Genomic DNA, 16,734 nt, shown 5'->3' on the forward strand with positions numbered 1-16,734 from the left:
ACTCACGTCAATGTGAGTGTGAATGTTTTTTGTCTATATATGTCTCTTGGTTAATGACCAGTCCAGGGCCTACCTCGTTTCTCGGCCTAAGCATCCTGGAATAGGCTCCAATTCACCCAGGACCCTCATGATGACAAGCGCTACAAAAAATAAAATGATGGATGATTGACTTGGAGATGGTCAGAGGTAATTTAGCGGTTCACGTAGCGGACTTTGGTACAGCAAATTGGGGATGACTGTCAAATCAAATCAAGATGATGTTTCAGCCGTCTTTGGTCTCGGAAGACTAATGCTAAAAAACAGCAGTCTCAAATGACCACCCAGTGACCAAATGTGATTCCCTGGCCCTAAAATTCATGAGGCGCTGTATAAAAGCTGCTGAATAAACTATAGAGGCACACCAAAATGTCATCTCAAAGCTCCTCATGGTTAAATAAAAATCATTGATGATCATTAAAACGCCCATCTTAAATCCTCGCTGCACTCTCATACATATTTAAGTAGCGAAATCATTGAAGTAAATGTTAGGCGATGACACTCCAGCAGGCAACTCAGTGTGTTTCACAACATCATCAATTTTCTGTGCTGCTTATTCTGTTCATCCCACCTCACTTAAAAAAAAGTAGAAAAAAAGGTCTCAGGCAGTGAGTGTCTATACAATTGCAGGCCACCTGCATGAAAACCAGGTATGTGAACAATTAACTACACTACAAATGGGTGTAGAGTTCACATCCATCTGACTTCTAGTTTTTTGGGATGCACCTGTGGGGAATTATTCAGAAAGTAATGAGTGAAGTCAGCACCCAACTTTTCCAAGCATGCCTTTATGGCCATGGCTTGATCCACACTGGATCAGAAAAAGGCCTTCCTCTAAGCTGTTACCATACGTTATCATTGTCTTGAAAGAATCACGGCAGAGGGAGTACTAAGGGGTTTGACGGATTAGTTAATTGGTCTTTCAGTGGACATTAGGGCTGGAGTTACAATATCGAATATTTTTACAATCGAGTTTTCTACACCGTATCACGTCGATTAATCGATTGAATAGATACATTTATTGTTGCAACATGAAATACAATAACATTCATCCGAGATGCAGGTGTTATTTTTGTCCGCTTGGGGTCGCTGTCCTCACGGTATCTGTGACTGAGTGTTTATGGCTTTAAAGGCCTGACCTGGTGAGTGACGTGGGAGTCAGTGAATGAGAGTGTTGAGTTGTCTGGCCTTTAACTGGCTAACACTTTAGCCAGTCTACACGTTGGAATGACTTGGCGTGCGTTATTGCCATCGGCAGCCCAAGTATGAATGTGCTAATTTGGTGTTTGTTTGTTTTTTACTATTTGTTCAATAAAAGGATTGAAAGTGCATCAGTACCTGTCTATCCTGGACCACCTTCGGGGGGGCAGTACAATATATTCTAAATAGTGATGGTTGGTGATATACGTACAATGAGCTAACATCAATACATTATCTTGCGTTGGTGATTCTACATGTGCTGTTGTGTTATACATACTTATACATATGTTGTACATAACATATTTTCCTTGTTAAGTGTGAAATGATCCCCAACTTTGGAAATTCTTTTACAGACTTGTCCAGAGCTGGGCAATCCGTCCCAGGGACGGATGCTCATTTTGTGGACAGATGAGGGATGAGAAGTCTTTTAAAAAGGACGGACCAAGCACGGACGGAAGTGGGTTTTCATCCGTTCCTCTGTTTGTCCCTAACCCGGTCAAGTACAGACTGAACGTGTTGTGTTGGGTTCTTAAAAAAAAGTAAGACCACTGCATGTTCTCTTCTATGGAGCCGCCTTCATTAATTGCTTGCACAACCCTTTTCATGTGCTTCCCAGTAGTCCCATTGCACATGCATATTCTGCCCTCTAGTGGTTCACAACATGTAATACCATGGATAATGCCACAGGAGTCAGCCATTTCGCTGACTGACAGAAACACACCCAGCCTGTCTTGTGTGTGTAATCCGGGATAGCAGTTTTGCTTTGTTAACTAACTGTTAACATTGAGTACCATATCCCTTTTCATGCGACGTATGTCCTTGAGTGGGACATCTTTAGACCGTAAAAATCTCGACCAGCGTATACATTTAAACGACCCGAAAGTGGAAGTGGTTAGTGACGATTACTCTTGACGTACGTAAATCCACTTCCGCCGGTGCTTAGTCGGTCATTTTGGAAAAGGTGCCCCATCATACATCAATCGTCAACAAAACGGGCATCCGCCAGTGACGGACTGACTGACCGGTCCGACTGTCTGACTTTCTTTCTAGTCTGACTAACTGTCGCTTTACATTACTGATAAATGAATCTCGACTTTAACAGGCAGTGTCAATGGGGCTATTTTCAAAGGGCAGCTAGCGGGTTAATGGGTATGGTTATGGTGGTGGGATGGCAATACATCACAGGTATGTCAACCAACATCAGTACAAGAACATATTTGTGTGTGCGCGCGCACGTGTGCGTGCATACGTGTGGCCATGGAAGCCATATATTGACGCATCGCTCATATCAGCAAGGTAAGAGCATTGCTGAGATGGATGTGACATCTCATTTAAGCACGATCACAGCCACTTCATTCCCAAGGGTGTGTGTGTGTGTGTGTAAGTCCCTACGCGTCTGTGTGTGTGCACATTTTAGCTTTGATGCCATTTGACCAGATGACAAAACAAAGCGCTCACAAGTTTTTTTTATATACTGCTACTATGACTGTGTTTTGGGTTGGGGACTTGATGTCACTTCCTATGGTCCTTTATTTTGTCACCTTTATTTTGTCATATAGGATCGGGCATGGCCTGACATCTCTCAGTAGTTACTTTTAGGCTGGAGTTGCTCACTGATGCCTTGTCAGAACGTCAAGCTATTTTTGTGTATAAAGACACAGCATTCTGTGTTTGTTCAATCACCGCCCAAGTGTACAGGTCTCGTCTTGGAGAAAAATGCACAGACGGATCGATCCAAATAGAAAATGATGTTTTCCACGTGTGCGGACGCACGCATGCACTTGCACGACACACACACACACACACTGTCATTTATTTAACACCTAAAGGTCAATGTGATATTTTTGTGCTCAGCTCATGAACAAAAAAAACAAAAAAAAAAAACAGCTAGCACGCCGGAGGTGACTGATAGATTTTTTTTCGCGGTTCGTCTCGCTGCCTCTCAGTGGGCGCGGGAGTATTTGTCTGCTGCATCCGAGAAGGAAAACACATGTGCTAGATGAGGCACAAATAAATAAATAAAAATAGCAGCCGGAAGGCCTGGATGGAGATAAACAAAACAAAAGTGATGAGGGGAAAAAAGTGATATTACACTTTCCATCCATCGTTTCTGTTTTTATTCAAATAGGTTTACACTATTCTATATACCGGTATTCATTCGTCATAATACTAACATTTCAAACTTGATATCAAATACCCATGAAAATGCTCAATACCATTTCGATACCACAGGGAGAAAAAATTGACAAATACTTTAAAAAGTCACGGCTTAACATAAAACATTTTTATTAACATAATAAGTCTGGCTGGTTGGCCCTCCTGCCGCCGCGCTGGCCATACTTAGGAGCAGTAAAACGTAGAACTGCGAGTGGGGCCGCTCTGAGTACTCTCCTACAGGGCTGCCACAAATGATTATTTTGCTGGTCGACTAATCGCAACGACTGTTGGTGATTAGATTATATTTATTGAATCCTATGTAAACACTGACTTCAACTCTGTTTAGATTTCAGCTTTGACACGATGGTGTTTCAATGCTGTGGGCTATAAATTGAAAATGTCGGATCTTCAACCAGCCTTGCTACCAAAATGGGGGCAGAGAAACTCGGTTATTTTGTGAATTAGCCACACAAAAGACACATTTTCAGAAGAAGGCAGGATAAAAAAAAAATGTACTGGCAACTTGGTTGTTTAATTTGACACTTGATGGGTCGGCGGGCACTCCAGACATAACAAGGCATTAAAAAGTCAAGAGTTCAATACACATTTCCATCCATCCGTCCATTTTCCAAACTGCTTATCCTCAAATAATAGTTTTGGAATAAATCTTGTTTTGAAATCTTTAAACTGGAGTAAAGCTGGAAACACCTGCTCATTCTAAATCACTGCTCTCTTCTGCTTTTCATGTTCTTCTAGGTGAAGATGAGCTTGTCGGTATTCTCAGGCACGAAAGGAGGCCGCTATCCCCCATCCGCCCCTGCACATGGATGCACATATTTGCCTTCGAGCACCCCCCTCTTCCCAACCGTGCTTTCTGCTGCCCTGTTTGAATCGGAATGAAAAGACTGCCTCTGCACTGTCGTGCCGCCCGCCGACGTCTCTGTAAGTGGCTCCTTGCATTCTAAGTGCTGCGGTGCGAGTCTACCCCACGCTGCTCACTGTTGCACTCAAGACAACTCAACTCAAGAACATATTGTTATTTCTTCGCTGTGCCTCTCTTGGGGGGAAAAAAAAATCGATTAAATCATACAGTCAAGCCCATTGTTCGCGTTGCCCAAATGGCATCCTTACAAGTCGATTGTAATTATCACACTTAATGACAATTAGTCTCAGATGATTGTAAAAAGAGCTAGGTTGATTTGTGATTAAACGAGCCGATACATTGGCGGAGCAATCTGAATGTATATTAGCCACATATTAGCACCATTAATGGCTCCATTAAGGAGTGAAAACAGCTGCTCGCCTTCCAATTTCCTTTTCCAACACGACTGACTGTGTTGAAATCATTTCCTCAAAATGAAATAACATCTTCTATATCTATTTCATTCTGCACAATGCCTCCAAGTTAACCCCTTAAAATAGGACTTGATTTCTCTCTGTTTCAATAACAACATGGAGGGCTAGGCAAAGTATGACCTGTGGGCCACATGCAGCCCGCACTGTCATTTTGACATTATCAAGTCAGTCTTGTCATATTTGATGCATGAATCGAAATGATTTTTCCTAAAGCTGGTGAACTAATATAGTCATAAATGATTTCAGTTTTGACACGATGGTGCTTCAATGGTGTGGGCTATAAATTGAAAATGGCGGATCTTCAACCAGCCTAGCTACCAAGTTGGGGGCAGAGAAACTCTGTTATTTTTTGAATTAGCCACACTGGTATGTCCCAATCAGGCAAGTGTCATATTTGAAATCTTAAATTTGACAATTTTAACCTATCTATGGCATCAGCTATACCTTGTCCATTTGTCCATTTTAAAAACTTGATTTGACCTGTATGAACAAATGCTTGCCCACCCCTGACTTAAGAGTTTTTTGTAGTAAACCTGACTAATGCAGCTCATTTTAAGTTCGTTTAAAAAGCAAAGAAAAATATTACTTAGAAAAAAGTACTTAAAGCTTAAGTCAACCGACACATGTTTTTTTCAAGAATATGTTCCCAGCAGGCCCACTAGTTGAAACACGGCATTCTGATTAATTTTGCATTTGTGGAATATAAATTAAACAACAAAATGCACTCGTTTTTAGCCATCTCTGGGTCTTCTAGCCATTTTGTCTTCTGTCGACTGAAAATGACATCACAACTGCTCACAACGACCAATCACGGTTGACCTGTTTTCTGAATCTGAGCTGTTTCAGAGATGGCTAAAAACGAGTGCATTTTGCTGCTTAACTTATATTCCACAAATGCAAAATTAATCAGAATGCCGTGTTTCAACTAGTGGGCCTGCTGGGAACATATTCTTGAAAAAAATATGTTTGGGTTGACTTCCACTTAAAAAAAAAAAAATCAGCTCAGAGTTAATTGAGGTTTTATGGTGGCAATTTTGCCTGGAACAAATGATCTCATTTTACATGATTAACTACAACAATTAACTCTGAAAGTTGAGCAATTTGGATGCATCTAAACAGATTGTGTTCTATTTTGGTGTTGAACAAGAGGATGTAGGATGATGATGACATGGAGTATTACAGAGATAAGCAAAGATAGCCAGAATATATTAGCACCCCCCCCAAAAAAATGGTCTTTTGCAGAAATAGTCAAGTGTTTGTCATGCTGTTACAAGGATTCAGAGAGAATTGGTTTTATTTTGCCTTTTAGCATCAAGGAGCACATAGGACGACACAAATGAGGCTCGCTGGAACCATTTCCAAAAAGACAGTTTGGGTCTCACCTGATGTAGTGCGGTGAGGCCGTCTTCGTTGCAGAGGTCTGGGCTCACATTGTTCTTCAGCAGGTAGCGCACTGGTGGAAAACAGAGAGAGGAAAATGATTAACGAGAGCTAATGAGAGCTGGCAGCCCGGAAATATTGCTATTAAGGTATATCTTTCGATTGGCTTGAATTAATGTGCTCGCTTCTGCCAATTCAAGCTTTGTGCTTGTACACTAATGTTCGTTATAGATGAATAGAATTGGAAATCATGTTGTTGATTGATTTTGTTTATTTTGACCCAAAGTATGCAAACGTACATGGAGAAATGAGCCACTTTTTCTGGTTCGCTGAATTATGGGGTCATGACGATGCATAAATGCTGCTATGTTGCCAAATCTTTTATAAACAAAGAGCATAAGGGGTTTAGTCACAACAGTGCATGATATACTGCTGTGTCACCTAAAGAATGTAAGCGGTTTGGTTGTGATTGTGATATACCGTATTTTCCGGACTATAAGCCACAACTTTTTTCCTAGATTTTGAGCCCTGCGGTTTATAGTCCGGTGCGGCTATTCTGTGGATTTTTCTTCCACCGCTCGGGGCACTCTAACCGGAATGACAGTACGATTCAATACAATACATTTCCCATTGACTGGATGTGACTGCAGGTGGAGGAGTACAACAGGAGAGGGCGCCATGCACTAGGTTACTGCATTAGGTGCTGTAATGCTTTGATTTTATGTTTTCCTAGAGGTTCGTGAAGTGCACATGAATGCGATTGGATGATGTTACGTCTGTTCTGTTGTTTCGATGTGAAATGCTATTGTTGATTTAGCACGTCGTGTGTTAGATTGGCTGACTTTATTAACATAAAACAAGACAGGTGCATATGTAGAATGTAGTAGAACAATAGATGGCGGAGTCTGGTGGATATTAGCTGACAAACTGGAGCGGTAGTCGGCAGTGAAATGAAGATAAGTACTGTTTATTTTCTCTTGGTTCTCTTCTGTTTTAATCAGCAACGCTGCAGTGTTAAAAGGCACTGTTAGGAAAGAATCTGCTCAGGTACATACATGTACATTTACATTTCATAAATCGTTCTGTAAATGCAGTAAATATCAACGTTTTCAACATACATGGGTGCGGCTTATATAAAGGTGCGGCTTATATAAAGGTTTTTTCCCCGAAATGTTCTAAAAATAGATCTTACATAACGGTGCGGCTTGTAGCCCGGAAAATACGGTAATGCTATGCCACTAAGACTACTAGACAGATAGCAAATAACCAACAGAAGGAATTTGGTCACAGCAGTACATGAAATGCTGCTATGCTGGCAATACTCCTTTACACAAATAGAGACCATACGTGACAGTATATGGTATGCTGCAATGTTGCGAATACTTGTACTGTGCTATTGTTTACAAACAAGTTTTTCTTTTTTTGTCACGACAGCGCTTGCTATGCTGCTATGTAGGGGGGGCGTTATATATCGCCATCGATGTTATTGTCAACGTTGCTTTCATGATGTGCAATTTTACATTATCGAATATTACTGTCTCAAAAGAAAACACAAATGGGTCCATTAAGTGGATGCAAAGGAGGAGGAAGTGACAAGTCTTCATTCTCGATTCAGTCACGCAACTCAGTGACAGCAGCCGAGCGGAACACAACATTGTTTCAAATTGAGGAATTGGAGAAATTAATGAAAGGAGTCTCTCGTCTCGGCCAGTGATGTAATGGTAAAACATACTGTGAGTCCACCTCCTAGCCTGGAAATGACACACAAACGAAGAGCGGGAGTTTCGTCATGAAAGTCCATGATATCCTCCCATGCCACCAATACAGTAGCAAATACAGAAAATGAGGCATTTAGTCACAACAGTGAACGATATGCACTGGTATGTGAGGAGACAAGATCATGAGAAGAAATGTAACGATGTGACAAAATCCTTCCTTATCCTTTTGTCCCCCGATCTTACTGCCAATCATTCCTCATTCCATAAGTCAGACACACTTGTGGGAACTTCAATCTGTCATATTAACAGTCCTGTCGGGATGTTACCTAATTGACCTTGGGAAATATGGATGGCATTGTCAGTGAGGGTGGGGCTATTTGTTATAGGGGGGTTGGGTAATGTAATGACACATAGGATTATAGCGTCTGCCGGCCTGGTGGCCAAAACAGATAAACCCTCCACTAATACACACACATTGAAAATAAATCAGCACCGTGAACTTAGGTAAACCCCCTAGCAGGAAGTGATGGTTAGTGACATCCTGTTGCTGCCATCTGTCTATATTACACAGCAAAAAAAACAAGAAACGGGCCAAAGAATGAAAGATGAGCACAATTCTAGCGCGATGAAGCGGTCTATTATCATGCAGGTCACGGGTGTCAAACTCATTTTGTTGCGGGCCACATTGTAGTTAAAGTTTCCCTTCTAGGGCCATTATGACTGTGAAACCATGTAAATGTTTAATCATCTCATCATATTATTACATATACAGTACACAACAAATTGATGGATAACTAGTTTTGAAATCAGAAGTTAAGAATAATAGTTTGGTCAACTATGGTTCAAGTTACTGTAATAATGTGACAACAAAATGCTTGCAATATTTCAATGTTCGTCTTTATTACATATGACATATATTTAAAATTTTGGGACAGAATTTGGCAAGCATCATGAAAGTTGACATGCTTGAGTTGCTATTGCGGGCCACATTAAATGATATGGCGGGCCAGTTCTGGCCCCCGGGCTTTGGGTTTGACACCGGTGATCTAGGTTGTCCCTCACACAAAACCACTCACACTTGCATGCAAGTTGCCTCACAATATGAGTCGGACATATCAGGATTTGTCTTCTCTGGTACTTGAAGTTTATTGGTGAGAAAATAAGCAATGATAGTCCTCCTCGCTATAGTTCACTGTTTACAAGAGTTATGTGAAACCTGTACACCCGCCTCTGTTCACAAATTAGACACATCGCAGTGGTAATGCCTTGCCTCCAACACTATGGCAGCAAATAGAAACAATGTAGATTATATGTATAAGATTATCTTTTGGAGCCATTATGGTAAGCGTCCTTACGATTGTCGGCAGGGGAGATTCGTGGCTAAAATCGGGCTAATTAGCCTGCGGTGTGAACCAGGCTTTAGTTGCACAGCAAACTTTGTACTGCACGTAACAGTAACAAGGTAGATGTCCTGGCTAGTCTGCTATTGTAAACCACTTAAATTGGTGATCTACGGTTGCCATGGCAATAACAGAGGCAGTATTCTCTATAATTTGAGTCAGCGAACTGTCAAAACCAATTTCAAACATTTTGTAATAGTAGCTGCTTTATATTCTGATGTGATGTATTATTCTAGACCTAATGCTGTGTACTCTTGAGCTTTTAACTGCTTTCATGTACATTCATAAAGGAGGAAAATCACAGAGTATGTTCTCTGGGATATAAGTGACTTTGGCTTTATGCACAGTGTAAAAATAGATGACTTTGCCTGAGGATGCATTTACTTTAAGAGGAACTGGCATCTTTTTGCTACAAGTGCTCGAGTCTTTTTAGAACAGCTCATAAAAATACTCCCATTACTTTTTAGTACAACATCCTCCCCCAGACACATACTTCAATATTACAATCATTTCAGATTTTTATGCTTCATGCGTTTCCATTGGGACTCTATGGGCCCAATTTTCCGAGCACAAGTCTAGCGCGATGAAGCGGTCTAGCGGTGAAGTTTTCTTTCTTTTGGTATTTTGCTAGACTGTGCACATGTAACAACTGGGCTGTGTGTACCGTTGTGTGATGGAAGTAGTCCTTTCCCAGCCAATCCTAGCAGTATCCCTCATTTGCATCAAAATCGGGGTGGTATGAGTGCGCCGCGTCCGAGTACGCCGTGCTTGACATTGCGGAAACAGAAGTAGATTCAATGGGCTCTGTGCATGACAGTGGTAGGTAAACTGCAAGATTCCCCCTTGCGGATGATGTAGTCGGCCACGCATGTGACATATGCAATTGGAGACCACCTTTCACCCCGATCGTGCGTATGGACGGGGGTGCAGTATTAAAATATTTTTTAAGATGATATTGGTTATAAAAAATTTGCCAAATTTGTCCTGCCTGCGCCTCAATCAAGAACGCCAAAATCGCATCACACCACCTCCACACAGAGTTAGACGTGGTTTTCTTGAGTCTAAAACTTAGTCTACTTATCGGAACCAAATTTGTAGATGCGCCGGGAGGCATGGCAGGAACGCCCAGCATTTTTATGCCAAGCGCAGACTGCTTTCTGGTCCCAAATTGTTGGATGAAGCAACTCCGTGCGTCGGACATGGTAGGCAGGACTTGCGCTGCACAAAAATGAAGTTATACTTGTTTTTGCGTCACGCGCAGGGGCACCAGTCTACCAAAATAGCGGCCTATGTGTGTAATGGCATGGAACTATTCCCTTATGTTCTGCTTGGTAGTCACCTGCATTGGAGCCAGCATGACAGAGTCTGTATATCAGGTTGAAGACTCCCATAAATATGGCCAAGGACGAGGTTATCTGTCACATACACACACTGATCTGTATTAATTGAAAGGAGGCGGGAGCCTGCGTTCAAACGTCACAACAGCAGCAAACAAACGGAGGCTCTCATTAATTATCAGTGGGAATCAAGATGTAACATTCAGGTCACAGTAGCGAACACAGAAGAGCGAGACAAAATCGTTGTGGTGAGATAGGAAATAATAAAGAATGCTACTTAGAAAGCCTTTTTTGTCATTCGAAATGTGATATGAGGAACTAAAGCGCATCAATAGAATAAAAAATCACATGACTTTTAATCATGCAGCAATGAGGCAAAAATGTTCTTATAAATTGAGACTTAAGAACAAAGACTGAGGGCTCAAGATGGCACAGCAGCTTGAGAAGAATAAAGGCAAGTATCCTTTTAAACCTGATACAATACACAAAGCAAACAAGGGGTTTAATTATGACAGTGCCTGATGTTCTGCCATGTCTCCAATACGACTATACACATCTGGTAGTGAAGAGTCATGTCAAATTTATTTATATAGCCCTTAATTAATCACAAGAAAGTCTCAAAGACCTTCACTCGCCCACAGTTGACAAATATTAACGACATCCCCTGATGTTAACTCCCAAGAGGGTAAGGAAAGAAAAAAAAAACCATTGGGGAAAAATGAGAAACCATCAGAAGGGACCACAGATGGGGGAATCCCCCTTCCAGGATGATTAGGCTGCAATGGAATGAATAAAGAGCATAAGGGGTTTAGTTACACCAGTGCATGATATACTGTTATGCCACAAATATTGCAATACATCAAGACGTAGGGCTGGATGATTAATTGAAATTTAATCATGATTTCGATTTTGGCTTCTCTCGATCTTTAAAACGTTATAATTGAAGAAAAACGATTCATGTGCAGAACTTTGTGAAAGTACCCTGAATGCACCATGTTGCTATGTAGCGTACTGTATGTGATTCTGCCTTCCCTAAGCATGCTTTAAGATGTTTAATAACACTCAGTTGGAGTTTACTGTAAAATAAAAGCAAAACAAAAATAATTACATGTATATTCGAATACAAAATATGCTTCGTTTTTAAGTCAATGTGATATCCCATTGAAATGCTAACAGAACATTAGCATCGACTTTAAAAAACAAATATTCACACACTACCGCTGTGGAAACACATACAAACAGGCAAGATAACACTACTTAAAGGCAGAAATTCTTCCGGTCTGTAAAAAAGAGTTACATTAATAACCGTAACCGTGCGGGAACAGCGCTTACCTTCTTACTCCTTTATTTTCTTGTTGTCGTTTCAAGTTTAAAGTTGAGTTTTCAAGGATTCAAGGACTTTTCCTTTTGTCAAAATTCAAGGACTAAAAGATTCAGGAACTTTTTTTTGTCATACCAACACACATTTCTACATGACATGGTGGAAAATATAATCCCGAGGTCCCAGGTTAGCCCAGTCGATCTCAAAACTTAAAATAAAATAACATAAGACAAAATAAATATGATAAACAGAGTTGGGCACTTTACTCTATTTTGCTGGTGCATCCTCCGTCCGTGACCTAGGCACCTATCCGTCATCATCCCACCGTCTTTATTCATAAAAATAATCCTCAGACTCCGTACTAATCCTTTTAAAGATCTTCCATCTCCTTACATTATGTCAGTCCATCCCCCCACCAACCCAAAAAACCTTGGGAGTGACGTTAACGGCAGAGGTTTCATAATTCATCAACATTATTTAAAGTTCATTAGCTGGCTAATTTCCTATTCATATCCATTTACTGTCTGGGAGTATCATAAGTGGATTGAATTGTTTACAGTTGACACTGTTTAGGTGTTTAAGTGTCTGACACTGTTTAAGTGTCAACCATGATAGCATTTAGCTGCCAACACAACCACCGTCGGTCACCAGACTACAGAGCCTGTCAAGAGACATGACGAGAATATTTAGGATTGCGTTATATCACAATCCTAATGCGTTTTATTGCAAAACTTTTGCATTTACGCAATAGGTTTTCAGTTTTTATTGAAAAAAACGCAATGTTATTTTAGGAGGAGAACGAAAGACTTCCACTTCCGGGTCGTAGCTTTAAGTGTACGGCGGTGCTGGCATGAGCAAGAATGACGGTTTGGAGAGATGTTTACACCCGAGCGATATCCCAGTCAAGGACATACTACGCATGCAAAGGTATAAGGTATGTACTAAATGTTAACAGTTAGTTAACAAAACAAAATTGCTATGCACCTTTTCCCTTGTCAGTGTATTGAGCGTCCTGTGGCGTAATCCATGGTATTACATGTGTTGAACCACTAGAGGGCAGATTATGAATACAAAAATATTCCAAAAAGAATAGTGTTCAAGAATAACTCAACATGCAGAGATGAATCGGCACGAGGCTACGATGTTAGTTTTGATAAGTTTTAATTATTAAATACGGTTTGAAATCAGTGAATAGTTTCAATAATCCTGATTTCAATCTCAATCAAAATAATTACAATTCGGGTTTTTTTCTTTTTGTATAATGCAATATAAGGGTTTTAGTCCTAAGAATGCATGATATGTTACCATTCCACCAATATGACTATGCACATCTGGCAGCAAATAAAGAACACAAGGGGTTTAGTCACAACCAAGTGGGCATTTTACTAAACTTTGTTGGTCCGTCATTCATCATCCGTCAGCGGTAAGGGTGCACATCCATCATTTGTCAGTCCGTCATTTTTTGTGATGAGCTGAATTGTATTCGTCAGACCGTCAGGTAAGACGGTCAGTTATTCCGTTAGAAGTCCGTTGGTCCGTCAGTTGATCCCCACCAAAAAACGTCAGAAACACGCGTGTCCACCAGTGACGGACTGATGGTGTTATGATATGCTGCCAGGCTATCATTAAAAACAGAAAATAAGTGGCTTAATCATGATTATGTATTTTGCTTTTTCTTTGGCGGCATGGCTCAGTGGCAGAGTGGTCATCTCCCAACCCAGAGGTTGTGTGTTCGATCCCCGACCATTGTGATCATGTCGAAGTATCCTTGACCAAGATACTAAACCCCCAGTTGCTCCTGATGCTGCGTCATCAGTCTGTAGATGAGGTACAGTGTGAAGCTATACAAATGACAGCCCATTTACCATTTAGCTGTGTGTGCTTGTTTTATTATTAACTTGTTTTATTTCATACTTGAAGTTTGAGTAGACCCACATTTTTGTATACAAGCCATTAAAAAGTAAGTTTTAAAATATATGTATCTGAAGTAAGAGTGACTTGGCTCCATCAGTCTGTGCCACCGCCTCTTGAGAATGAGCAAACGCATACACACACACATCTTTAAAAAGCAATCCATTTGATGGGAGGGTCACCATGGTGATTATCTTCCGTCGCAAGCAATCAGCGGACACATCTCGCACATGACTTCCTGGGCGGGCTCGGTGAATTGCAAGCGGCATGGGGGCTAGACAAGATGCTTCCCAAAAGATAAAAAAGATATGTCAACAAACAAGGGCACAGGAAAAGGAGCGCACCCTTCCTTCCTGTTATCTCGACGGGGGCATGCTGTCAATACTGCTAATGCTAGTGATAGGCCTGTCCCAAGTGGACCGAGAGATAGTTCAAAGGCAATAACGCAGGCTCCTCTGTGGACCCTCAAGTCATAACACTTATTAAACGCTTCATCGTCTTAGTGTACTGTCAGTGGATCTAAAAGTTCTACACACTCTAGTTCAAATGCCAGGTTTTTGCGGTATTAAAGAAAAGACCAAAATAATTACACATTTTTCCACCATTAATGTACCTGTACAACTCAATTGAAAAAAATAAATGTTTCTCAGAAGTAAACACAAAAAAATTGAGACAGTGTGGTTGCACACCCTCTTATAACTGTGTTGTGGTAGCTGTGTTCGGAATGAAACAATCACATTCAAACTCAGCGCACAACTGCCACCATTTTAAATTCCTGGGATTAAACCCAAATAGTCAAGATCTTCTAGTAGGCTTTTCCTGACATACATTTAGATCACATCACATGATTATACGTTCCTTTAACTGTCACTTTCTATACTTGTATGTTAATTAGATAACTTTTTTTTTCAAGACAAACATAATACACAGTTAAGTTTTAGTGTCATTATTAAATCATCCTTTCTGGTAACAGTTCGTTGGCAAGAATGTCAGGTTTGTCATCTCACAAATCTGTCTTTATAAGATTACCAAATAAACAAATGTGGCAACAAAAATGTGGTCCATGCAGTCAGTGTTCTTTGAAGAGACAGAGGCGCAGTTACAAACGTGCTGATAAAGAAACAGTTTTATCAGAATTGAAATATAATCTTGTTTAAACATTTTTCAGTCGCATCATATTTGACTGTCCGTAAGTGACTTTTTTTTAGACTTGTGACAGCTCAGAATGTTCCAGTAGAACTAATGTAGGTTTTCTGATGATATTACCTTGGAACCCTTGATTTCTATTTCTATTATTGTCTATGGTCAAGTGTCTTGAATTGTTGATCTTTATTGCTTGTGATGAAATTGCATCTAATTTTCTCTTGAGGGACTGACCTTTTCCAAGCAGTCTCTTTGGCGTGCAACTTGAGGTTACTTAACATGAAACAGTAATCTCATCATAGAGCAGTAACATTTTGTTGGTGAGATGAGAGCAGAGGACACTTTATTGCACGGATGGATGCTGAATCAAAGCATGGCTCCCGAGGGCTTTTGGTTCTCGGGCAACGAGCGGCAGGCTAACTTAGGGTCGGCTAACATGCGTAATACAATAGGCGAGTCCAGGAATTGACGATTTCCCACACAGAAGTTCACTTTGGCATATTGAAGTGGTAAATCTTTGTAGTGCAGCAATAACATCTGCCACAGAGTCCGCTTCTATCACACACACTTGAACGCTGTCATTGAGGTACGCTTCATATGCTTTATGTGTTATGACTAAAATGTCATTGTGGTTTATATTCCCTCTGAGGGAGCGACGCGTCTTAAAAATCTAAGACAGTATTTTTACTGCTTGGTTGTGTAGTTATGAAATAAGTCCGCCTATCATGGCAAGTGGTGTCTAGCCATCTATTTTCTATAGCATTTTTCATCATTAGGATTCCAGGTGAGCTGGAGCCTATCCCATCTTACTGGACGAGAGATGCGGGATACACCCTGGATAGGTCGCCAGTCAATCGCGGCGTTGTTGTGCATGGTGTCCCACTACCTTTGGATTTAGTTTTCAGTCCGCTTTGTAAAAATATTTCATTACGGCTTTGGGTGGGGAATCGGGAGAAACGCACAAGCTGAGCAGACAGGCTCACGGAGTTTCCCAGCCGCGGGTCGTGGAGGTCTGGAGGAGCATGGCCAGGGTCCCTCATAATCGATTGGTGGAGAGGAGCTCCAAAGATGGGAAGCCCTATCCTGGCAAGAGCCAGATTGAGACACGAATCACTCAAAGGAGTTATCCATGATATCAATCAGTGACTGCTCCAATGTGATCTGCTTGGGAAAGCAGGATAACTGGAGGCATTCGGATGACTATTCTGTGCTCATTACATAGCTCAGAACTCCACTTAATTGTGTTATTTAGAGTAAGTCATGTCATCTTCCAAACCGCTTATCCTATACAGGGTCGCGGGGAGTTGCTGGAGCCTATCCCAGCCGTCAATGGGCGAAGGCAGACTACACCCCGAACTGGTCGCCAGCCAGTCGCAGGGCACACATAGACACTGTCACTGAGCGGGAATCGATCCCACGCTGCCCGCACACAACTCAGGCGTGTGTACCACTACACTATCAGCGGACATTAGAGTAAGTCATTTAATGATAAGGCATAGACACACTCATACTACGCATTGTTTACCAAAAGCCAGCTACTTTTTGGTACAAAATCTGCGACAATGCCAGAGGAGCTCATCAGAATGTGTTACGGCTAGATACAGTATCCGTCTTCGGCTCCCCGCGACACAAAAAGTAGGCCACATCCATAAGTAGCATGGAAATGACATTGGTTTTAGTAGGACGTTTGGGGGAAGCGGCAATATAATTAGCATTCCGCGAGGCGTTATAATTAACCTGCACATGATGACCTATTAAGGGACGTTAATTGTATG

General features: G+C 41.2%; 1 protein-coding gene and 1 long non-coding RNA gene across 2 annotated transcripts in view; one reads left to right on the top strand and one right to left on the bottom strand.

Annotated features, from left to right (window-relative positions):
• LOC147141856 (uncharacterized) overlaps window positions 1-13,841 on the top strand; it is a 77,177-nt gene extending 63,336 nt beyond the window's left edge. The window contains exons 2-4 of the long non-coding RNA XR_015088097.1: window positions 4,150-4,335; window positions 12,697-12,839; window positions 13,600-13,841. This is a non-coding gene — a long non-coding RNA (uncharacterized LOC147141856). The remainder of the gene's footprint in view (window positions 1-4,149; window positions 4,336-12,696; window positions 12,840-13,599) is intronic.
• The window catches only part of ppp1r16b (protein phosphatase 1, regulatory subunit 16B), a 77,815-nt gene that overhangs the window by 21,729 nt on the left and 39,352 nt on the right, over window positions 1-16,734 (bottom strand). The window contains exon 3 of the mRNA XM_086040315.1: window positions 6,132-6,202. Coding sequence (XP_085896441.1) covers window positions 6,132-6,202 — 71 coding nt within the window. The remainder of the gene's footprint in view (window positions 1-6,131; window positions 6,203-16,734) is intronic.

Source organism: Filicampus tigris, chromosome 9, assembly GCF_054856515.1.
Source record: "Filicampus tigris isolate MCC_2025a chromosome 9, RoL_Ftig_1.0, whole genome shotgun sequence".
Lineage (NCBI taxonomy): Eukaryota > Metazoa > Chordata > Actinopteri > Syngnathiformes > Syngnathidae > Filicampus > Filicampus tigris.